General features: G+C 37.0%; 1 protein-coding gene across 1 annotated transcript in view; it reads left to right on the top strand.

Moving 5' to 3' along the window:
* The window catches only part of mosmoa (modulator of smoothened a), a 36062-nt gene that overhangs the window by 6045 nt on the left and 3791 nt on the right, over nucleotides 1-26226 (top strand). Inside the window, exon 2 of the mRNA XM_067377185.1 lies at nucleotides 13565-13777. Coding sequence (XP_067233286.1) covers nucleotides 13565-13777 — 213 coding nt within the window. The remainder of the gene's footprint in view (nucleotides 1-13564; nucleotides 13778-26226) is intronic.

Raw genomic sequence — 26226 nt, 5'->3', positions numbered from 1 at the left:
GTCTTCATCTTTACATCATAATCAGGTGATCTGATCACAGCTGGTCTGCCCAGACATCTGGCATGATGATCTGTGAAGTCTTGGTACGTATACGAGATTATCGGCATTGGCCAGTTATTATTCCCAATTCATTAATTTTTATAAAGGGTTACTGAAAAGTATTGTCTCACATGTGTTCTCAGCTTGTCAGGCCTGTCAGTAAGGGCATTTAAACCTCATTTCCCTCTTATGACTTAGACTTATGCTGTTTGGTAGGAATGTGTCAGTCTATCCCCTCGAACACTAGAGGAAAAAATACTGGGAAACTGTGATTGGCATTTACTGCTCCATTTCACATCTGCGCTGCCAGTGAGACAGCTGAAATGATGGTATGTTTGTTCGCTTTTTCTAAAGGAAACGACAGTTCACAGGCGGGAGTCACGGCAAAGGCAGGAAATTATGCAGAGGAGACCTTCAAACTCAACCCGTGACCGAGAAACCAAGAGCTCGCAGGGACAAAACACGAGTTGGTGGTCGTGACATTTACAAAATGAAAAAAGCCCTGCAGGCCTTTTATTCCCAGAGAAACACTCGGAGTGAGAAGAATGATTAATTCGTCTCAGTGTCTCCTTGTGACAGCATACAGTACACTTTTCACTCTCTAGGCAGGGAGCTGATTGTTTGGAGCTTGTTTTAGAGGTGTCGAAGGCATTTTTAACAGTACTGTTTCTGTTTGCAGCAAAATAAGCACCCGGCTAGAAATGCCACTTCCTCCCACTGCTTCAGAAACACTTGCTGATGCACAATTCGGACTTGAAAACAAAATATTTGAGTGTTTTACACTTAAAGGTTGTTTTCAAGTCAGTGCAGGATATTGTAGATTTTGCCAGCTATTTTTTAATTTAGTCTTAGTCTTGTCAAATGTACTTTTTTTTTAGTTTCTTATTTTTTAAAATTAGTCAACATTGCCCTGTTTTAGTCAAGTTTTATTCGATTAAGGCCCAGTTTCACAGAGAGGGCTTAGATTAAGCCAGGATTAGGCCTCAGCAGTACATTTATTTATTTTTTTAGTTCAAATGTTTTCTTTTATTGAAGAAAAAAAAAAGGCTTCTGGAACATCATTTTAAAAAATGGTGTTAAATTTTATTTGACAAGCCAACTTACAACACAAGGCTTTTAATGATGTGTTATGTAAAATTCCTTATTGACACACACACATTTTAACAAATGCATGACATTAACCATGGCCATCTATTAAAAGGTAAGCCTATCACATAAAGAATATCTGAATGGATGATCAAAGTACTCAAATGTTTAAAACCATAATTAAATTTGTTAAACCCCCTACATTTACACTTTTTAATGCAGCACTAAAAGAGTGACCAAAAATGCATTTTCCCAGGAGTAACCATTCAAAACCATGTAATGCACTGGTTGCCGTGACCACGGTAAAGTGCAGTCCTGTGCAATTTGTATTTGTCCATGTTTGTTGTTTGCTCTTTTTTTATTTTTATTCCACAATATTAATATGCTGTGCCAAGTTAAAAATAGTTGTTCTGTTTTAAAAATGTGTATCGAGACCATCTCTGTTCCATTCTTTTGCAATAGTACGGCTGTTGCCCATCTTCACTCTTTTGGCCCTCGTCGTTCAAAAGAAACCCTTTACATGCATGCATTGATGCATTCTACTGAATAGTCACCATAAATGCTGCATTAGAATGATTGGGCAAGTGACTGTCCATCGTTTGGTCCAAACCTCACACACTTTGGCATCCTTGCCAAGCCCTGCTCTTATTAGAAGCTGAGAACATAATCCAATTAGGCCAAATATTTAATAAACAAATGCGCGAAAGGACCAGACCATTAGCAGATTTTTGTGAATGTCAGGTGCTCTGGCTCTAGGAAACCTGCAGAGTTTTCTTCAGGCACAGATTCCATGCGGGCCTGGTTATTTTGTCCCAGTTCATTGTAATTCATTGAGCTACATACTGAGGAGCTCTTAGGAAGAGGATTTTATGAAAAGGACTAACATGCTCTCAGCAATGCTTATCCGAATACATGAAAGGAATAATAAGCGACCGAGAGAGACAGACCTCTTGAAAAGTGATGAGGCCAGTCTGTTTGCCACTGACTCATGGCTGCTTGAGAAAATAAAGTCCAACTCGCTGACTCAGTTCAGCATGCAGAGAGCATTTCTAGAGCTCTTGCTGCTGACCAGATTTATTTTCTTAATAAACCTCCCTGCTCTTATCGTTAAGTACTTGTCCACTGATGTGTTTTTTCCATGGCAAATAACGATAACTAGATTGCAGGGTGGCCTATGGTTGATGGTTGAGCTACTGAAATGTATAAATGTATTTTAAAATTGCTCTTAAAAAAAAAAAAAAAAAAACTACTAAACCCCAAAATTAAAAATTCTGTCATCAATTACTCGCCCTCATGTCCTTCCAAACCTGTAAGTCCTTTGTTCATCTTTGGAACACAAATTAGGTTATTTTTTGATGACAGAATGATGTTAGATTTCTTTCCATTGACTGCCTTTGTAACTGCCTTTTGTGAGCTTCCAGCAGAGGTTTGTTCTTGTGCGTTATTCAAATTAGGTTGAGCTTTTGCTTATGTTTGCTGATCAATGTTTACATGCAAGTAAAAGCCTAAATTAAATCTGTTCATCATAAAAAGTGATTTGGACTAAACAGCTTGATTCATATGGATTAGTTTTCTGGGGCCAGTTGCACCAGCTGTGCGCAAGTTACAACGTAGACTAGTTTTCACGTAAATGGGCACTAAGTTACAACTTACGCACTACTAAATATTTTTGTGTTGCACCATTAAACTTAGTTGAAGCGTAACTCTACGTACACACTAAATATTTACGGAAGCCTCCTATCAGGAGTAACGGTTAGAATAAAATAGCAGACTGACTGAACTGCATCCATAAGCTCTTGTTTTACCTGACAGACTTCATTCTTTACACATATATGATGCTGCTGACATTTACACTCTCTTAAATTTAAAGAGAGAGAACATCATGTGAAAAGATTACTTTGTTAGACACTCTTCAACACGAACCCGTTAAACAGCGCACCGCTGTGTGCATCGGTCCTATCACTCAGTGTTGTGCATGTCAAATAAAATCAGTCATAATCAATAAATGTAATTTCTTATGTTTTTGTTGTTGTTTCAGTATTTATTTATTGATCCTTATTAATTTCGTTTCAAATACAGTTTCTGAATGTTATTTACATATAAAAACATTTATGATTAAGTAGTAGGCTATTATATTTAATGGAAACTTATTTTTACTGTTAGCTACGTGAGGCAAAATAAGTCAGAATGAAGGATAAACTGAAATTCACGGAATTTCAACAACTTCTGCTCCTGTATTTGAAGGATAACTGAAGGTAAACGTCATATTATGCGACTACGCATTACTTTACGGAGACCTTACGAGCTACTAGCTACGTTCTGCCTTAAGAACAAATGGTGCAACCGAATACTGATCTCTCTATGAAGTTTTTGAAACATCAAAGTTGGAGTTTCAAACGCAGTCAATGGAAGGAAATCTGACAGCATTCTGTCATCAGAAATATCTTAAAGGGTTAGTTATCCTTTTAATTTGTGTTCCGAAGATGATCAAAAGTCTTACGTTTGTGGAACAATGTGAATTAATGACAGGATCGATGTGAATTAATGACAGAATTTTCATTTTGGGGTGAACTAACCTTTTAAGGCAGAAGTTTTACATATTATCTATTAACAAGTCTGTTGGTAGACTTTGGAACCAACACCAGGGATGCTTGAGAAATATTGACCAATATTATTACTTTCCTCAGTACTCTTAACTAGGGTTGGTAATTGTGAGAAATTTTCCGGTTCCGATTCCGGTTCTGCCTAACAATTCCGGTTCCAGTTCCATTTAAAATAATTAAACAACTATTAAAAAATAGTAGTAAGGGAAAAATGCACAATACTCGACTTAAACAGTCCTTTTTGTGTAAAATTAATTTAACAAACTGTTAATCACAACAAATTCGCTAACACTTTACAATAAGGTTCTTTAGTTAACATTATTAACTACATTAACATGAACTAATAATGAACTGCATTTCTACAGCATTTATAATCTTTGTTAATGTTAATTCCAACATTTACATTATTAAAATCAAGAGTTGTATTTGTTAACATTAGTTAATGCACTGTGAAGTAACATCTCTGAACGGTGCATTAACTAATATAAGGTTCATTATACCTAATGAAAGGTATAATGTCTTAACTCTTATAAGGTTCATTTATGAACTAACCATCAGTAACAAAGGTATTACTGATGGTTAGTTCATAAATGAACCTTATAAAGTGTTCCCACAAATTAGATAAGATGCTTGAACAAACATGTAAGATTCAGACAGGTGAAACAGAATATTTTTGTAAGTTGGATTTGACTTGGTTCTGACAGAATGATTCATTGATAGACACATTTTTAACAGTAAATTTGTTGCCACCTAGTGGCGTAACAATAGAACCGATACAGTCGTCACTTTCAGAACAGAAGGTAATTTATTATACATAAACATCAGCGTTTCTACCTGAATAATAAACTTTTGTATACTTCTGTTATAATTGGAATAGGCCTATTTGTCACACAGAAATAATGATCGCCTACTGTGCTTTTGAAAAGACTGTTTGTGAAGCTGTTTATATAAACATTACAGCTCTCTTCAGATCAACAGCAGCGCAAACGCAGGTTTGAATGTCGCGATTTTACTTTTGTCAAATTTTTATTATACAAGGGCGATCATGTGGGTGATGAAATCGAGAAAGCTATCTTTTAAAGATTAACACGACCAGCTTTTGTTTCTGCTCTGACAGGTGCAAGACCATACCGAAATCAGGAATGGTGAGAGAACATTGTGCTTGGTACATTTTTCATCTTCAAACCAAACTCGGGTCTTCAGCTGACAAAGTTTAATTCCTGTCTGTCTAGCACACCTTTCACAATGTTTATGCATTAAGTCAAAAGGAGGAGAATAGGCAATCTTTTTCTGGCTGTTCGAACGCATTCAATCACATTACATTATGAAAACAATCAGGTCGAATGCAATTACAACCATTTCAGGAAGTGGTCAAAAGTGGACAAGCTTAATGTTTTACAGCCCATTTACACCTGTTTTTAGTGTTGTCCACTTGTGATCTGATTGACCAAAACACATCTTAATACCAGGTGGAAACTTGGCCCTAGAAGAGTCTTCAAAACAGTTTGACCATATTGTCTTATTCTTATACTATATTATTTCGTAGTGTTTAGTTACATAAGCTGTTAAGCCCATTCAAATTTTGTTATGATAAAGTCTTATGCTTCCAGCAATACATTATCCTTGTGTTTACTGTGGGTCCATCGCGGGCACAGGATGTGTATGCATCTGAGAGAATTCAGTGCATTAAAAAAGAACAAGCCTGTAGCGCCATGTACGGCCCCCGCTTTCCACCCACTAGGGTTCAGAGGCTGTTTGACTCATCTCCATAACGCTCCATATCTCCAGAGCTGCTCAGCCTGGACTAATGAGAGAACGCAATGCTCAGGAAGCACTTCCTGTTGTTCCACGCATAGGCTGCGAACAGGAGAGTGGTCCAGAGTCTCTGAATGTGTCAAGCCGCTGTTAAAATGGAGTCTTCGAAAGATTACTGGTGTTTACCGCTTTGTCTGCCAATGAAATGCAATCAGTGCCCACTCATTGTGAGAGAAACCCCTCCCTTATAGGTTCTTCACCAGTGGCATGTAGCTTTTGAGTATTGTTGGGGATAAACAGTTTAGGACCCTTGAAACCAGATATGTTGAATAAAGACCTGGAGTCAAAGTTTAAAAAAATAATAAATTGAAGAAAAATTTAATGAAGAATAGTTTGCAGTTTCATCAGCAGAAGCCAGCTTCAGGTCTCCCAAAGAGTTCGTAGGCCGCTCTGCGTACATTCACATTTCCACAACAATTATACTCTAACAGAAAGACTCTCAAGCAGAATGCCAGTTGTCCAGTACAAAGGGACCTGCACAAAACACTTAGCGCACATACACAGATACACATGATTCACAGCTTCTTCAAGGCTGAAGTTGATCTGAGCTCTGCTCTCAGCAGGAAACTTTCCCCAAAACATACTGATAACATGTTCTTTTCTCTCGGGGAGAGGTACAGAGGAAAATGGATCCTTTAACATACATTGAAGAAGTCATTCAAATAATTTAACAGACATATAAATTTTGATTAATAACTTAAAAGATATGAGATATAAAAGATATATATTGAAGCGGTAGTGGTAATTCCAGAATCCACCCCTTCAGTATTTTTCAATTAAGTAAACAATGCTTCAGAAAAGAAAAGGAAAACTGTTAGCAATAAAATAAAGAACGAATATACAGTTGCAAGCAATATAGCTTCAGAGAAGTCCTTCAGTAGATGTAGAGGGTCTGTTACAGCTACTATTACAAGTTAGCCAGACAAGAGTAGTGAGCTTTTTCCCCCTCAATACTGTGGTTTGATTTTTAATGATGAAACGGACAGTGCCAATCTATTACTTTTGCTTTTCCCTATATACTGCAAGACCTAATTCTGCCTTCAAGTGCATTTGATAAAACTTTTATCTCTGAGTTGAGCATTTGTTGTTATGCATCAAGCATTCAAGTCGGAATTATAACAGGGAACAAAGCAAACAAATTATATTATGAACATTAAGTTGAGTAATTAATGTTAAACTATTTGCGACAGACTTGCTGCTCACTGATCTCTATAGATTAGGGCTGGGCGATATATCGCATGCGATTGTCACGCGCATTTCGTCAGTAAAGCCGGTTCCCTGATTACCGCTAAATCGGCATCACCTGCTTTCAAATGGAGCGGCATTTAATATACAGAGCCGTAGATCACTGACAAGCGACGCAATATTGCGCTCATTATCGAAGGCGATTCATCTGCGATAATAAACGTGATATCGCGTGGCTTATCAGTGAACTACGGCTCTGTATATTAAATGCCGCTCCATTTGAAAGCAGGTGATGACGATTTAGCGGTAATCAGGGAACCGGCTTTACTGACGAAATGCGCGTGACAATCGCATGCGATATATCGCCCAGCCCTACTATAGATTGTTATATTGTCTATTTCATAGATCAGCATTTACAGTCTTAAATTGACACACCCCTTCATAGTCACAACTCTGTAGCTCTTGTATTGTCTAATAAACAGTGGTCTCCATAATCAAAAACGCCTGATTCATTAGTAGAGACTCAAATGCTGTGTTTGAAATCACCCCCTATACCCTCATTCACTATTCCCTACATTACTCCACTAATATAATCCACTTGAAGGAGTGAATGAAAACGAGTGAGTGAATTCACACTGAGTGCCAGAAGGGCTGCCGCTTTTAAATAGTTTGTGCTTGCTGTTTAATAATCATTTGAAACTAAACAAACCGGCAGCTCTAGTAGTAATAAAAAGATTTATCTTGAACTCTGTCTTGGAAACTATGGATAAACCTTAATTAATTTAATAATCACTTAAAAATGCATTTATAAAATATTATGCTGTTGCCACATTGGACCAGCGTGGTTTGGAAGATGGATGGATGATTCAGCTGCGGGTGCCAAGATCATTCGGTGCACAACTCTGTGTGTTGTGGGTATTCTCCAGCCATTGAGCTTGCATCTATTGTACACTTGTTATTGCAATGCATTGTGGGATTAAATTAGTGCACTCGATATTGTCCACTATGGTTTTGGACAACACTACAAATGGTTGTCCCCTCAAATAGTGCCCTATTTAAGGGTATAGGGGGTGATTTCGGACACAGCCATAGACTTGAAATCTGTGTGTCAGACAAAGGAGACATGCAAAATGTGCAGTGTTGGGGGGGCTCCAGGAATGTGGTTGAGAACCACTGGTCTAGAATTACGAGTTTCCCACTTGTAATAATGACTTTGCCCAGTAATTTATGTTCTCGGAATTATGATACAAGAAGTTCTCATAAAACTTTTAATTACGATATTTCCGACCCACTTGAAAGCCACAAAATGCACATCTGTTTTGACATCTTTCATTTTACGTATATTTTGGCTGTGTTTGCACAGATAAGGATTTTGACCTTGTGCATTTGACCACTCCCACAGTCACATTCGCTAAAAATATTCATGACCACATTTACTGAATTTGATTGCAGATAAATGTTATGTGTATCGATAAGGACATCTGTTCTGTGATAACCACAGTCAATAACAATCTGATGAAGAGTATACGTCTAGTTTCCACCGAGGGCTTCTTGGGAATTTGGCAGAGCTCCAGCTCTCTGACTTGTTCCAGGTTTATTTATCCAGATGTGTTGTTCTAAATGACGTTCTTCTTGTGTGTGTGCATGTGTGTTTGGGAAAAGGACACAGGGGGTTTGTGTCCTGTGAATGTCTAAACTGTAGTTGCGGGTGCGATTCAGAGTTGTCTGTCTTTTTAGTGTACCATAGCGTGCCAGCTGGTTGTAATGATGGAATTAGACATTGAAGTTGTGAATCAGCGGGGGATTGGTGGGTGCTGAGGGAAATGTTTACCGGATGCAGACACTAGTCTTTATCAAGCTCTTTAAAGGCTTTCTTCCCACCAAGACAAAATGCTTTTTTCCTATCATCAAACTCGGGCTTAAACTCAAAGATCTGTTTCACATTTGCAACTCTGTAATGGTTCAAGCTGAGCATAAATCAGCTTTCTTGCATTATACAATGTTAAATCTTCCTCTGTAATGCAGATGAGCTTTTTTTTGTCTGAAGCAAACTCAGTACATCATCTGTTTACTGAACTAATTGAATTCATAGTGCTGTCTATGCCGAACATAATGTCTCTTTTAGTTTAAAAAGGTGAAAAGTAAATTTGTTGACCTTTTTTTTTTCAGTTGAAAAACCAATGTCTTTTGCTATTTTATACTAAAAATACTGTTATAACCAAATTACCTTAATTTACTGTAACTATCAAAATGAAGGCAAACAAAAATTGCAGTTGAAATCTGAGGATCAACTAACAGAAAATTCGTGAAATTCCATAATACAAGAAATTTCAGTCAACAATGGAAAAACGGTAGCGCAGTACAATCATCTGGTCATCAGTGCAGAATAAACACGACAGAACCCAGAAGTGAATGATTGTCATGTATAAATTTGATATTTTTTGGCAAAATCAGGAAGCCAAGTGAATGTTACACCAGTGACACAAGTATATTTGGGTAAGCTTGATATGAAGAGATGCTCCAATCAATCAGCCAGAGATGGGTATTGGCCGATAAGAACATTCTATGACTCGATCTGTACTTCACATCTCTCAGATTTTGCAGTTGAATGAGGTAAAACCATTAAAAAAAAGGATTTATGGATTGGCTTGGTCAACCAGATTGACAGGTCTTGATTTATACGCCATATAGGACAGCTGAAATTTAACAGATGATGAGTCCCACTGACTTCCATAGTATCTTTTCCATACTACATCCCTTTAACATGCCATTTAGATGTGAGAGCATTAAATATCACTTATAAAAACTTAAATGATTGGTATTGGCTGATCATGATGACGAGAAATCGGTAAGCCATACTGGATGCAAAAATCCTGAATGGAGCATCAGTAGTATAAACAGTTCTTTCTTTAGAGTACTAACAATAAGGCACAGTCACTTCCAGTTCCATTTGTAAATCGTTTTAACGATGCATGAAGTACTGCTTACTTGAAGCCTGTTCACACCAACATGTTTGGTATAAAAATTTCATATGCGGTAAGTCTATAATAAAATAAGATGTAGCAGTCTTTCATAAAACTAGTAATATGTGCTTCTTATTTCAACAGCTTGTGCTGTCTGACTAACAGACTGCTTTTGAATACTGTTTACACAAATATTTCCAGTGAAACAGCACAATTCTTGATACAGAATTGAAGTATCTCAGTAATGGGCCATATATGGACCAGTTTTGTCAGTGTTTCTGAAATGTTTCAATCTTCAAAGCATTGTCTAACTAAGAGGTGCTGAGTTGTTCTCATTATCCCTGTATATGGAGTAAAGGACAGGATTTCCTTTGTTCTTCCATGTTCAGGATGTTTTCTTGGTGGATTCTCCACAATCCACTGCCTATTTTCCAGGGCGTAATGTGAATTCTTCCTGTATGTGAACTTTGGTTCAGTGATGTATTTTTTGAAGTCCACTTACAGCTTCTTTAGAGCTGTTCTTAGCCTTCACAGACAACACTGCACCAGTCTGGGATTCAGCGCCGCAGCAGGCATGTACAAGTGCATTGACAACATAAAATATGAGCTTGCTTTTGGTGTTTTCATTTGATGACGTTTCATTTGTATTATGTTCTCAGAACTTTCATGTAACGGCGTCTTCAGTAAGCAAGCCTCTTCTAAGAACATAAGAAAAGCATATAGACGCAAGCGCATCAATGAAATTGACTTCCTCAGTAGTCAGAAATCGACCAAGTTTGGCCTTTCCTTGCCAGTGTCAGTATCTTGTCTGCACATATGCATGTTGAATTGACAACGCCGTGGCAAAAGGAATATTACTGGCCTATATTATATTGTGAAGGTATTACTACTTCAATTTCTGTCAATGTTAGATATTTATCTGTGGGCACTTGTTGAAAATAAAGGCAGCCCTATGAAACCATGTTGTTCTGAGGTCAGCTCTTTCCTGAGGCTGTGTGAATGAAGACTCCAACTCTTTGCTGTCTTGGTGCCTTATTGAGTCTGTATGATGAGTGACTTGATTAGAAGTGCATCACACAGATTTGTTTGGTGTTAAAAAAAAAAAAGGGATAAATCCAAAATGAATGTTTAAGCGCAAACATGTTGAAGATTAACCGATGATGTCGATTCATTAAATAAGCTGTTTCTTCACAAAAACTGAAACCTCTCCTTCTTTGACATCCATTCCAAAAATAAACTGTTATAGACCTAAACATAGACTTCAATAGGGCTGAATTAACACTGTTCAAGCATGCCGTACATGTTAAGACCGGCTCACACTGCATCAAAACACAACAAACATGTGCCTTTATGTGTAGTTGTTCATCTTTGAAAGAAGACAATTAAAAATGGGGTTGTGGATGAAGCTCTATTTGTTGCACTTTGATAGACAAGAAGTTTTTTTTTTTTTTTTTTTTACTTTTGGTAAAACATTTAATGCATTCAACTTGTTCATATATTGTATAAATGGTTGTATAGTAGAGCAGTGCCTATGGCATTTTTACACATTTAAGACTGTCCATGAAGTGTAGGGAAATAGTTTTTCTTTGGTTCGTTTTGTTTTTTGCTCTCTTAGAAATGCATAATCTGCTGCTGGTCTACCTCTGTCTGGTGTCTTTTTATATAGTGCATTTTGTACACACATTCTGCTTTTTCCTCACTACCCAAAAGGTTACGAAATCACAATTCACAACCCTATTATTTCTGCTCCACCAATGCAGTTGCACTTGCAAAGCTCAAGTCGACAGTAACGCTTACCTCAGCGCCAGACTCGACAAACACCTATGGACCCATTTCACAAACTGTGATTCTGAATTCAATTTTTCTCTCTATCTGTCTTCTGACTCCATAATTTCTTTAGTTTTTTTTTCTTTTTTTTTTTCTTCTTCTTCTTTTAGAAAGTCAGGGGAATGGTATCAAGGATTATTTTTTTTCTTCTTTTGCTATTGGAGCAAATGGGAATGCAAGAATCATATTTGCTGTAGCCTCCCATTCACCACTATAGAAGTGTACCCATCGTCTGATGGCTTCCACTTCTGAGATCCCCGGAAATATGAAAAGGGTCCATCGAATATTTAGTCTGTGAAAGCATACACCAACAGAGTGAACGCACTGATTAATCAAAACCCAACAACAGTTGTTGATGTTGGGTCAGTGTGATTTGACCTTCAGCTGTGATTTTTCCTTGGTAGATTGCTGGTCTTTGGCAATGAATTTGTCACAACAATCTTTGAAAATGTTAATATTGGCTATATCAAAAAGGTATCACATCTACATACACAAATGGAATGACATGCATAAATACAAGTAGGCATGAAAACAAATATAGCAAATAAAAATGGTCCATGAAAGAAAATCATTTTGGATAATGATTACAGTAACACTTTGGTATCTATTAACTGACTTTTGCCTCAAATTCTTAATAGTTGATAAGGTAGTTGAAGGATTTAAGTTTAGGTATGGGGTAGGATTGAGGGATATAGAATTTGGTTATGTAAAAAAGGCATTAATACATGCTTTATAAGTACTAATAAACAGCCAGTATGCAAGCTAATAAGCATCTAGTTAAAAGTGAGAATATTTCCCCATACTAAAGTGTTACCATGATTATTTGCAGGGAAATTTCTGGTCCTAACACATTAAACCTTGTCTATGGACTTAACTGGATTGGCAGACTGAGCCCTACAGGATAACATACAGTCTCTTATAGGTTAATCTCTGGTTAATCTGTTTGGGTGGCTATGTGTGATCTGTCTGTAAAGCTGTCATAAGGATTTAGCTGGCTGTGAAGACAGACCTTGAGTGTAATGTTGGATAATTATCGCCCTATGTCATGATTGTCTGTTACAGCTAAAGACTTTGAAACTCTGGTAAATGAACATTTTGAAGCACTATTTGTTGGCTAATAATATCTTAAGTCAAACTCAAAACACTTTATTAAAGCATTTGATTCTGTGGATCATGTTCTTCTTTTTCAAATTATTTGACTGTAAGAACTCGGTGTGTGTCTATAGATAATTATATTTCTACTCCTTTAATAGTGAAGACAGGTGTTCCTTAAGGATCAATTTTGGGAGCAATTTTATTTTCTATGTAGGTTTGCAGCCAGCAAATGTACACTTTTATGATACTATCATCTACACTATGGCTCCATCTTTAAAAGTGGCAATGGACTCTTTACAGAATGCTTTTAATTCATTTCAGACTTCTCTTGATAACTTAGCATTGAACACACACCAAAAAAACAAAAAGCAGAAATGCATAATTTTCACATGCTCCAGATTATCACTTAATGACTTTGATTAAAACTTCTGATGGTACTCTGCTTTAGAGGGTTGCATCTTACAAATATCTTGGTATCTGGCTTGATGATAAGCTGACTTTTAGCACTCATATTGATAGCCTTTTAAACAGCTGAATAGTATTTATATTAATTGTTACCAAAATTTTAATTGTACAGATGTATAACAACATTATTTTGCTTATTTCAGTACCTGTCCCAGACAACAATTCAGCTGTTCAGGCAGTGAATTTTATTTTAAATCCATGTAAATGTCAGCCTTGAAATGCCTTTTGATTGTCTGATGGTGTGCTTGAGTACAGCAGCGCGAGCACAGCCTCAGGGACTCTGCGTCTGACAGGTGCAGTGTGTTTTTCTGCAAGAAACAAGCTCTGAACTTTATACTCGGCGGCTATGTTGATTTTGTTTTTCCTCTAGTGTGCCGTGTTATAGTTTAGTCCCTAGCTAAACACACTGATAAAGAGCAGATCCTGCAAGTTTTTGTGGGTTGAATGTGACTCGCACGTCATTGACATTGTTGTCTGTGATTCCAGGAGCTCTTACTGTGGGGCTGGTGCGTCAGTGTCAGACCATTCACGGACGAGATCGAACCTGCATCCCCCCGCGACTCCCCCCGGAATGGGTCACCACGCTCTTCTTTATCATCATGGGCATCATCTCCCTCACGGTCACCTGTGGCCTGCTGGTGGCCTCGCATTGGCGTCGAGAAGCCACAAAGTACGCAAGGTGGATCGCCTTCACAGGAAGTGAGTGACATGTCTCATGTTTGAGTCACCCAAGCTGTTTTCCTCTTGCCTTTTTGATCCGCCCACCACAGATATGATGGTGAAGTGTCATTTTTTTCAGCACACCAGTGGTTAGAGCTGGGCAATATATCAGATATTAACAATATTATCGAAATGAAAATTAACGTGCCAAAGATGGCACCAATAGGTCTTTTCCTTCCCCCTGCAAAACTAGTCAAGTACTTATTTTATTGCCAAAATATTACATATTGCACCTTTAACTGCTAGAACACATCCAAAAACCACTAGGGCAGTGTTATAGTACTTACAATATCTCAAATGTTTCCAACTATTTGTAAATCGTGAGAATTTCAATTTTCGCCTAGGATGTCCAATCAAGCCATCCAGCATTTAATGATATTCTAAAATCGATCTATCTTACTGCAGTGTGTAACAGTGTCTCACAGCAGCCACTGAGTGAATGCACAGAGTAACATTATAACATAATTTTCAGCACACTCAAATGTATCTAATATGATAAACAGAGCTGCGTTATCTCACACTCAGCACTGGAAAAGTGGAAGCGGTGCCGGCGACTGTGCCATAATAATAGTCCCGCTTCTCATGAGGCGTGTGTTGTGCAATCGCTCCAGCGGCCTCATTCAGCTCCAACAACACTCGGTCCTGCTCTGCTTCATACTACAGTAACGTTAATAATTGCATCCATGAACATGATTTCTTCCCGAGTCCTATCCCTATTCTTTTGCAGTCTGTTGATGTGGAGACCACATATCCCAAGATTCCGCACTCAAACTTTGCGTCATCAGGCTACGCCTTTGTTTTAAATAGGCTTCTAGCGACCTCTAGCGGACAGAAAATATTACATACTGCACCTTTAATTCCCCATCTGAAGTTTTGAGTTTCTGTGGGAATATAGTGTCATACCACAGAGCATCTCTTAAACCAAATAGTGTTGATAGATTTGTGTTCTTAGCTAAAAACTTGTGAAATGCTTGCATAATTTACCCCAGTTGCACAGTGTAAGATACAGTACGTGAATTACAGTGCTCCTAAAGAAGCTGACAAGTGTGCACCTTTTGTACCTATTTTGCACTCACTTTTTTTTTTCATATTGTTACATTTACATGTTAATTTAATAAAATTTGTGAAAAATAGGCGATTTCTTTTGCTCCGTTACAATTTCACTTTTTTTAATTATTGTAGAGCTAATGCAAAAATGCCAAGTAATGTCCAATCTAGGAAAATTGACATTTCACCCTTCATTCCAATATTATTACAAATTTGTTAAAGAATTTGTAAGCATGTCTTCTTTTTTTTTTCTTTTTTTTTGTGCAAGACTCCCTGGTAGAAGCGATTTTTGGTAACACTTTACAATAAGGTCTCATTTTTTAACATTAATTAAAGGTTTAGTTCACTTTAAAATGAAAATTGCCCCAAGTGTATTTGACTTTTTTTCTTTCTAATGAACACAATCAGACTTATTTTAATAAATATCCTGACGCATCCAAGCTTTATAATGGCAGTGAACAGGAGTCATGAGTATGAGCTGAAGAAAGTGTCTCCATCCACATCCATCCATCCATCCATCCATCAATCATAAACGGGTACTCCACATGGCTCCAAGGGGTTAATAAAGGCCATCTGAAGCGAAGCGATGCATTTGTGTAAAAAAAATCCATATTTAACAAGTTATGAAGAAAAATATCTAGCTTTCACCAGAAAAGTAAAACCTTTCACCTTTTCTTCCATGTTCAACGTACAAAAAAATGTAACTGGCATTGCGTCACTTAAGGCTTTTCCGTAAGTTGAATAGGGAAGGCGTAGGACATAGCCAAAGTTTTTTGAACTGCAAGAGTTTTACACTAGCTAGATGTTTTACTTTATAACTTGTTAAACTTAGATTTTTTTTTGTTTTTTGTTTTTTACACAAATGCATCACTTTGCTTCAGAAGGCCTTTATTAACCCCCTGGAGTTTGTTAGTTCACAGTGCATTAACTATTAAAATTAAATGTTCTGTTTGTTAACAATGTATTTGGAAGTTTTGAAATTAACATTAACTAAGATTAATAAGTGCTGTAGAAGTATTGTTCATTCTTAGTTTGTTAACCGAAGTAGTTTTACTTTTACTGATTGTAATTAATGAAACCTTAATGTAAAGTGTTACCAAGATATTTTGTTAATGGTACCTTACTGGTTAAACGAAATTTAAAAACAAATATAATAGTTGTGTTTGGAGTCAATTGTTTTACATCTGATAATGAAGATGAAAGGCAATGAAACTTGCCAAATTGTGCGGACGTAAATTTTGATCAGGCTGTCACATGAAGAAATTATTACCGCATGCAAATTCAAGAGAAAACCAACTAAATATTAATAACTGTATATTGTAGTCAATGTATGCTTTTTCCTGTGAAATAAAACCTTATGTCTTTCCTAGTAAAATAAAACCTGCATCAGTAGTTTGCCTATTTTGCCAAATAATTTTGTCGGATAAATACCTTAACTAAGTTTAATGATTTGTTTTTTTCCCCTCATATTTAAAATATTTTGAAAATCTAAAGTGACTCTACAAGTTTGATTAAAGTATCAAAAATAAGGAAGATCCTCATATTTTGATACTTTAATCAAACTTGTATGGTCATTAAAAACATATATCCCCTACGGACATCACTTTTGGCCACTACTGTATATCAATTATCATCATGCAAATTTAGAAAGATATTTAGTTAAAATTTTAGGTATATCGTCCAATCCTACCAATGATATGGTTCAGAATGGCAAGAATTTTGACTTTCCAATATTGATATGTCAGGCTGCTCAAACGAATTGCAATGAAATTTGCTACCTCTAGGGCTGCAGAAACCACAAACGTAACCTTTAAGACCAATACGCCCATAATGCGACAAACCTGCGTGGTATAGTGAAAAAAATAATGGCTGTTGGCAGTAAAAATTACTACATCTGTTGTCATATCACTTATTAAACCCACAGTATACCTTTTTTTTCTTAAACATGTACACTAGGGTATGTGTACAGTGTGCACAACATAAATGTCATCATACACGCACAGTACAAGAATACTTTATTCAACTACGCATGCTCTTTACGCTCAGTTTGCACATACTCGCAACTAAACGTGCAAAGACTTTTTTTTTTTTTTATTGGTCATCGTAGACCACCATTAAATATAATTCATTCAAATAATGACTGGTGTCTCAAGTTCTCAACACAAATGGTTCTAATGGAAAGAGTGAAACAAAAGCTGAAAATGTGTATAGACTTTCCACATGCGCTTGACAAAATAATGGTTTTACCCTGTCAAATGAGGTGTCGGTTCCCAGCTTTTGGGAGCGTGTAACAGCGACCGAGTCCTGCACACAAGCAAGCAGTCAGTGAGACAGATGATCTCTGTGGTTTGGGGTTGAATGGGGCTGCTGAGGTGTTGTGTGTCTGTTGAGCATGTGCGTAGCATCTGTTGTGTTCGCTCACTGGAGACACTATTAACTTTCTTCTCTGTTCCTCAAGCTAGTGTGCAAATCCTTTGTGTATCCTATGAAGAAACCCTTCAATTTAAACTTCGTCTCAGGATACAATAACTATAGATCACAGTGCTGCAAATTCATCACCTTAATATAGTGTCATCTTAGCTTCAGCACAGAAGTGTCGAGAGCCGTACTGGTGTCGCTAAAATATTCAGAGTGGTTTTTACAACATTGCTATGTAGTCACAAGGGTGTTGTTGGCAGGGTGTTGCTATACTTTTGTTATGAGTGTTTTTAGAACATTGTGGTTGCTAGGGTTTTCTTGGTGGTTGCTAGGGAGTATCTAGGTAGTTGCTTACAGAGTGCAGTGTTTGGGTTTTGGAAGTAAAAACTTGATTTTTAACAATGACTCAACTTTAAAAAAAAAGGATCTACTGTGAGTTTTGAGGTTAATCGATGGTATATGCTTTTGTTGAAGTCATCCATTCACATTATTTCAACTTATTTTTAAAGTAGTTTAACAATGAATTAATGGTGGAAAACCATAAATTACCATGTTTGTTCATTTAAAAAAATAATAATAATAATAATTAGTAGTAACTTATATTATAGTAACTTATTTTATATTTAATTCAGTATTTTAAATAATATTTTATATTAAAGATATTGTAAAGAATTTCTGTTGAAGTTTTTTTTTTTTCTTTCACGTTTTAAATGCAAAATGTATCTCCAATTTTAGAATCACTCATATGAATATTTTACAATTAACTTTAAAAGATATTGTTTTTATAGATATGATCAACAACTTTAAATGAATTGGCCGATGTGTTTAATTCAGTTATGTAATTTGAGGGGATTCAGGGCATTGTAGTTTTTTGCCTCAGTAAAGTTCACAGTCTTCAGAGTATTAGAGTATTCAAATACATTTGTTTCAAAATAAAAGTTTGTAATGTTGTGGTTTACCTCATAGCTGGTTGGCTTGGTGTATGGCTCATAAAAATTTTAACACAAATACTTTAACATTCCTATGGGAAAAATGAAAGGAAATAATAATTCCGGAACCAGCACAATGCCACTGAAAAAGTGGGCAGGCACTAATGCACACTATTGTTAAAGTTCCCACCCCAAGTCTCATGATGTTCGGGATATGGGTCAGGTTGCTCCTTTAGTCCAACTCTATAAAATTTTGATCACCATTTAATTGCCCACCAGATTAAGAAAACACAAGCCATCTGAGCCGAGGTAGAAAGCAGACAGGAAGTTAGAAGTAACAGCATACCTCTCCTGAACAAGCCCCAGGATTTGAGGTATTGTCTAGAGTGAGTGTATTATACAAAAGCTATTTCTAATTTGGCAAAATATTTCAGATTAGTTCCTGATTATGTCTGTCTTCTCTGTTATGTAATCAAAAGCCCAAAATCGGCTCTCTAGTGTGTCACAATAGCCAAGTAAAGTGTGATTATGAAATGGTCTCTACTGTTGTCTAATGGGTGGCATTGGCAGTGCATGCAGAGAGATGCTGTTGAACGGAGAAGTCATTTTGCTGAGAATCGCATACGTAGTGGCATGGTTGTCGTGGTAACAGGAAAGAAATAGTCCCAATTGTCCAGGTTCCGCTTACCGTCTCTGAACCTCAGTGACTCACTTGTCTTTTTCTATCGCTGTGTGTGGGCGGTAGTTACGCCGTTTAAAAGAGCAACAGCTCCTTAACTAGAACACCTCCGCAGGCTGGGATCATGACCTGCTCCATCGGGGTTACATTTGAAGACCGACAATTTAGCAAAATAGTGCAGGATTGCTATGCCACAAAACACAAATATTTCTTAATGGTCCTAATGGTTAAACTCTCCAGATAGGTAATTATTGTGTCTTCCCCTTTTTCTACATTATATGATCAAGCTCAAACCATTCAACCACAACAGGGCAAATGAGAACGTGCTGTCTGTGAATGTCCTGCCTACGTGACACACACAACGCGTGCGCGCCAGTATCGAGTTCTCTTCTGCTCTTAACGAACCATAACTCACAGAAATTTTGCTGAAAAACATTTGACAAAATGTACATTTTGGCATGAGTAACCCACCATTCAAGCAATTGCTGTTAATTTGAAAGTGAAAGTTGGCCTTTCCGTAACAAAACATCAATCTCAGCCGAACAGCTGATCATAGCTGTATAGGGCGGATTTTTATTTTTATGTCAAAAACATTCCTCATTGCGGAGAGAGCAGTTCATGGTTGCATAGCAACCACAGACGCCACAGAGGTGCAAACACTTTGGAAACAATGAGAAAGGGGCGTGGCCACGTTTTCCATGCATTTTTAGACGGGATATGTGAACAGCCTCATAAGCGTTTTAAAAAAAAAAACGTTAACGTTAACCTAAATTAATGTGTGCTATTATTAGGTACATATCCAAGTATTTGTGTGGAGTCTGGAAGCTGAAGTATAGGCTGCTTTACTGCAAGACATGAAGGCGCCGACGCGATCACTTGCAACAGTGGAAACTGTTCTGAATCTTAAAATACTCAATTTTTGGTCATACAGATAAGAGTAACACATAATTTGAAACTGAATACTTTTGTGTAAACTCACAATAACAACAAAACATTATAATTTTGTAAATTAAACAAAACACACAGGGTGTGCTTTCTGCCGTCTTGGTCTCTGTGAACTGAAGTGCATCAAAAAATAAACCAAAACTACTTGCCTCAAAGATGTGAAATATCTATAGAAAGAAATGTCTACTTTTAAACGAACCAGTTCAAATAAAAACAAGCACTCTCTGCTTACGTAATCCATATGAATGTTGCATTTTTCTCTATAGGAGCGTTCACTATACTTCAGAGATGGTGAGGCAGCATCGTTAGCTTCATCTTAGAAGCCGACACTGACTCAGAAAACACTACTTTATTCCATTGTCTCCATATTCAAAATGCCTCACATTTCCCAACACATTCAGTACTTGTGATGGGGCTCCGACAAGCCATGCCGCTCTCACGCCACACATCTTTCTCACACAATGAAATATACATCACGGAGCAAAGAGGACACTGACAGTGTGCCAACTGACAAGACATAGGTGGTTACTTTTGGTATGAAACAAAGTCTTAGCTTTCAAATTTTGTCCTTTTTATAAAAAAAAAAAAAATCAAACAATACCATTTTGTGCTTTTTTAATGTGTCGTGACAGATCACTGTAGCGCCATCAGTTTAAGCGACACATAAACCGATCATCTCTTCCTAGTTATTGCACTAAATAAACATGAATGAACATCACAATCAGAAAGTATGTTGTTTCAACTGCAGAAAGACTTCAATACACCATTTTTTTTTTTTTTTTAGTTCAAGTCCACCGACATTAATCTACTAACTCTCCTGTGTGGTTTGTTTATCTGAAAAAAAAACAGCGGATTCTGTCAGTCAAACTTGACGAAGGGTCAATTGGAACTTGCAAATCTGCATGGCAAAAATAACCTGCAAATATTTTAACAGCTTGTTTTAGATCTGATGTACATTCACATTGATTTTGGGCCTGCATAATCCATTTAAAGCTCATTGCATGAGCATTTGGGCCCCAGGTGGGGTTAACACAGGTGTCTGGGCTAAAGCTGCCACTGGCCTCAAGCCATCCAAACCTGAAAGAGCAGCTTTGTGTGACGAACACAAGCCCCCTGTGTCCCTTCGCACCACGCCCAGCTTGACCAGGTTATGCTCACGGCTCAGCGTCTGGTGTCATGTCCGCAGCTGTGGCTCTGGCTTGCGTTGGCTTCAGCATATGGTGCATCAGCGGGGACAGACGTAAACATTAGCTGCTCAGACTTGTGGCCTAACCAGAATGCACTGCTGGACAACATTAAATAAAAAGAAAGTAAAACAGAGACGCCGTTCATAACTCGATGGGGGAAAAAAATACCATGCTTTGAGGTTGTTGATGTATACTCTAATAAATTCTGGGTTGAAAATGGACCAACACAGTGGTTGGGTTAAATGTTTGCCCAATGTGCTGGGCAGTTTTATTAAATCCCAACTATTGTATAAAAATGATTGTATTGCTTACTTAAAATCAACCCAAAGTATGTTGGAAATGTTTAATAAATGAACATTTATTAATGTTTAATAAATTAACATTTATTATTAAATTTAATGAATAACAAACGATAAACATTAACTTTCTTATTAATAAATGTTCAACTTTTGATTTTTATTGTTGCCTCTGGTAATTATTAGTCTGAATTTAATTAGCAACCTATTTTGGGTTCATTTTAAGCCAGCCATATAGTAATTTTTAAACAATAGTTGGATTAAATAAAACTACCCAGCACACTGGGCAAACATTTAACCCAACCGCTAGGTTTGTCCATTTTCAACCCAACTTGGGTTGTTAAACAGCCAAAATTGTTTATGAATAGTATATCTTCATATCAATCCTCCTCATCAGTTATTGGCTATAATGTAAAAAAATAATGTTCAGCTATGAGTGTTGGGTAAAATTATTTGTGCGCATCCCTTCCAAAAATAATTTTCTTTGATTCATGAATGAGTAAATTGTATACAGTGTAGTTCAAAACCAACTGAGAATATGATGAATCATTAAAGGATTAGTTCACATTCAAATACAATTTTCCTGATAATTTACTCACCCCCATGTCATCCAAGGTGTTCATGTCTTTTTCAGTCGAAAACTGAAGGTTTTTGATCAAAACATTCCAGGATTATTCTCCTTATAGTGGACTTCAGTGGACTCCAAACGGTTGAAGGTCAAAATTTTCATTGCAGCTTCAAAAGGCTTTAAACGACGAGGATACCAGACGAGGAATAAGGTTCTTATCTAGCGAAACGATCTGTCATTTTCGAAAAAACAAAAGTGTTTCCAAGTGTTTCCGCTTTCCGTATTCTTCAAAACGCTTGCGCTGTATGTCCTACGCCTTCCCTATTCTACTTACGGAACAAATGCGGCTCCAGTTCTGTTTTTTTACATAAGTAGAATAGGAAAGGCGTAGGACATACAGTGTAAGCTTTTTGAAGAATACAGAAAGCAGAAGCACGTGCAAGGTGATCATTTGTTTATATAAAGCATATACGGTTTAATTTTTTCGAAAATTACTGATCATTTTGCTAGATAAGACCCTTATTCCTTGTCTGGTGTCGTTTAAAGCCCTTTGAAGCTGCACTGAAACCGTCATTTTGACTTTCAACCATCTGGAGGCCATTGAAGTCCACTATAAGGAGAAAAATCCTGGAATGTTTTCATCAAAAACCATAATTTCTTTTCGACTGAAGAAAGAAAGACATGAACATCTTGGATGACATGGGGGTGAGTAAATTATCTGGAAAATTGTATTTGAAAGTGAACTAATCCTTTAAGCTTTGAAGCGCTAGATTGTAGGTTTCCAAATGCATTTCTGTATCCGTCAATCCATCCCACAGAAATAGACTCTCCTACAGGTCTGCTAGCAACATAAATGTGTCAGGGCTGAAGCCTGTTTCTATTTCCGTTCTATCCATTCAATTAGTTTTTCTTCATTGTGCTCAAAAAAGCACCTCACCTCTTTTCACGGAACATGTTATTCTTTTTTTAACAGCATGAACTGAGTGGTAGTGTGGCATTTACCACAGCAGGAAGTGCTTTTTTTTTTTACTCTGCGCTGAGGGCATGACCTTTTGTCCACAGCCTAGTTACCATTCATCTCCTTAACCCACTCCTTTGTGTGCATCTAAGAGCCAAGACCAACTAAAGTGGTTTATGCAATAAATGTTCAAAGGCAGAAGCTTAATGCTGACACCACAGCCTCAGTCAGATCAGTGCACTTCTCTCAAGGCCATCGTGTTTAATTGCAGCGCAGCATTCTGCTGAAAGATGCTATTATCTTGCTTATGGGCACCAAGATTGAGCCGAGGCTGCACTCAGGCATCTATTAGCAGTGTCTGTTTTTATCTCGCTAAAAGCCTTTCTGCCAGGCTAACATGAACCCATGCTGAGTGTCATCACTCTGATCAGGTAGGAGGTCTGTTTTAGACGTGACGGGCCAGAGGTCTGATGGGTTGATTGGGAATAGGCATTCCAGGGCTTTGCTGTTGTCAACATGTTTTTTCTTTTCTTTTCTGCAATTACAATTATGGGTTGAGCAACTATATGGTAACGAGTTTGGTGCAGGTTTGGGCAAAAATATGATCGCAAAATTTTTTTTTTTTTCCCATATTGCTCGATATTGAGATTTATCACCATATATAATTTGATAATGCTGCCAGCTTGAAGACGATCCTGACAATGACTGAAGCCTAGAGAAATCAGAGGGCTCGTTAATCAAATTTTAGAATATATTTTAACAAGAAATAGAATAACATAACGTAAACTTAACTGTGCAAACATGCTTTTTCTGCCTTAAAACAATAGAAGTTAGGTTGCATTGTCACTTATTAAAATAGTGGCAAACATCTCATATTTGAAGAGGTTACAGCCTATACAAAAAGTTCACTTTTAGATAAAATAAAGTTCAGGGGCTGTATTCACAAAACATGTTATCTTACTACTAAGAGTTCCCCTAAATAGCAGTAAAAGTTCTTAGCTAAGAGTTTTCTCTTAACCTATTCATAAAGCTGCTGAGACAAACTTTTACTAAGGAATAGACTGAAGTCTTAAGCTAAAAGAAAGGGTGGAGTTGACCTCGTTGCTATGGAGTATACACACAGTGATTGGCTGAAGTCAGCGATTTAATCATAGAAATATTGTAGAATAAGGTGTCATGTTTCCATATTAAAATAAAGGTTTTAAAACACAAATGTTGCCCTATTCAAATAAATATTTTTAATAAAAATGTTGGCATATTGCTGCCATAAAGGTTTTAAAAAAGCTTAGTGTCACTAATTAAAGTATTATATACAGTGAATTGTCCACCTCTTGGGTGTCTGCATCTCAAGAGAATGCAGAATTCAGGTGACAAATTATGTTTTATAAACAAAATTTGGGTGGAGCACATTCAAACGGTCTATCTAATCACCACCAGAGGAGGAATATATACACAGACGAAAGCCAACTCACCTGTAGTTACTTTGACAGTTTTCTGTATCCCTTCGCCACCCTGTCCCTCACTCTCGGCTGGGGATACGTGGAGAACTTTGGGTTTGGGCTAAATTCCAGGCTCGGAGCCCTCTATGCCCTTGGACAGCACACCAACTACGATTATTATATATATTTTTTTGCTCGATTTAATAATTTGTAAGTGTGAACTCATGAAAACCACTGCCACAGGTAATCAGACAATATTTATTTGTTAAAGATTTATTTTTGGTGCCTCATCGTAGATTCAAATCTATAAATCAAAATGTATTGCATTTATGAAGAAAAAGTTCAGCACCTAAGGCTTTGTCGCTATTGCCTCATGGTGTACAGTGTCTTTAGGTGGATTAGGACTGTTTGTAATTTGATCTTAGTAACTGAGGAGTCCTCTTGACTACTCCTAACATTTCACAGATTTAGGAGCTAGTTTTAGCACTAAAATGATTTGTGAAATACTCTTAGAGCAAAAATTTAGGACTCCTAAAATTAGGACTGACTGGTAGGGTAATCCATATCAGGTAAAACATGTTCAGAGTTTAACATTGTTATCAACATAAATGTTGTCCCAATCTTGATATCATTTGGTTTATCACCCTGCCCTAGTTTTTCATTCATGGTGCCACTTTTGGGAAGGGGATCAGTCTCAAATTCTCTAGTGCCATCAACAGAACAAATTTTCATGTGAAAATTCATGTCACAACATCACATCTCACAGTAGTTTCACATTCACTGTGGAGAGACAAATTGCTTGTTGCTGGAAACTCATTGTATGCCACCTAATTAGTACATGTTACGCCTGACTAGATTTGTGTCTCTGTGGATTTTAGTGAAAATGTTTTTTGCTTGTCTTCCTACTTATTTTGTCTTAAAATTTGGCTTTGACAATCTTCAGATCAAACCTCACAAAATATATCAAATGGACTTTTGTTAATCTACTATTAAAGTAGGGCTGCAGCAACTAATCGATCAAGTCGATTATCGATAATGTAAATTCATAACGAATTTGATTATAGTCATGTCTATGTGCTGTGCTGAGAAACCATCAGCCAGTCATGTTGCTTTACAGTAGTGAATTACCCATTGCTATGGACTAGGGTTGTCAAAACTACAGGCTTCGGTACCAAGTCAGTACCACAATTTAAAAATGTGACTATACCAGCAGTGCCCCCTAGCATTCTAAGCACTGATGAGCAAATTTATAAACACCTCTGATTGGCCATTGTGTTCACACACTCATAAGATATGTCTGTGATGTGTCCAACTTGGTACCGAAGTTGGTGCTTTTGACAACACCTCTGTGGACATAATACATATGGAAAATAGCAGAGGACAGAATGAGCTGCTGCGGAAAGGTACATGATCTTGTCCGAAACATAAGAGTGGTTTATATTTATAAATGCTTCAAACAAAAGCATAAGCGTTTTCTTGCCTTGTCATGCTTTGACAGATACATGTGCTGTTTAATGCAGGAAGTGATACTGTATCTTGGACTGGAGGATTTCTCTATATTTTTGGATGATATTCAGTATTTAAGCATTTGCTCTGAAATGGCTTGATTATCTCATTCATATATTTTATAACAAATGCCGTTATGAAATAATACATCAGTTGAAGTTGACAATTTGAACTGATTCACAAAAATCAGCAAATGACAAACATAACAATGTATGATACTGAAGGTGAAATCAGGCACAATTAACATGTTTGATACTGGGAATAAAATAACATGTTTGATGTTCTTATACTTGCAGTTTGTGAGACACAAAGCAACATGAAAGGATTGAGTCTTTGGAAACTTGAAGGCTAATTACAAAACACACTCAGGAAGTCTCTTCTTTTCATTTTATACTGGGAATAAAATAGTTGTGAATACATTGTGAATACGGTGGCCAGCTGTAACTCTATATTGGT

This window comes from Chanodichthys erythropterus, chromosome 3 (genome assembly GCF_024489055.1).
Source record: "Chanodichthys erythropterus isolate Z2021 chromosome 3, ASM2448905v1, whole genome shotgun sequence".
NCBI classification, from domain to species: Eukaryota; Metazoa; Chordata; class Actinopteri; order Cypriniformes; family Xenocyprididae; genus Chanodichthys; species Chanodichthys erythropterus.
The sequence above is the reverse complement of the archived record's forward strand: the minus strand, read 5'-3'. Positions and strand labels throughout refer to the sequence as shown.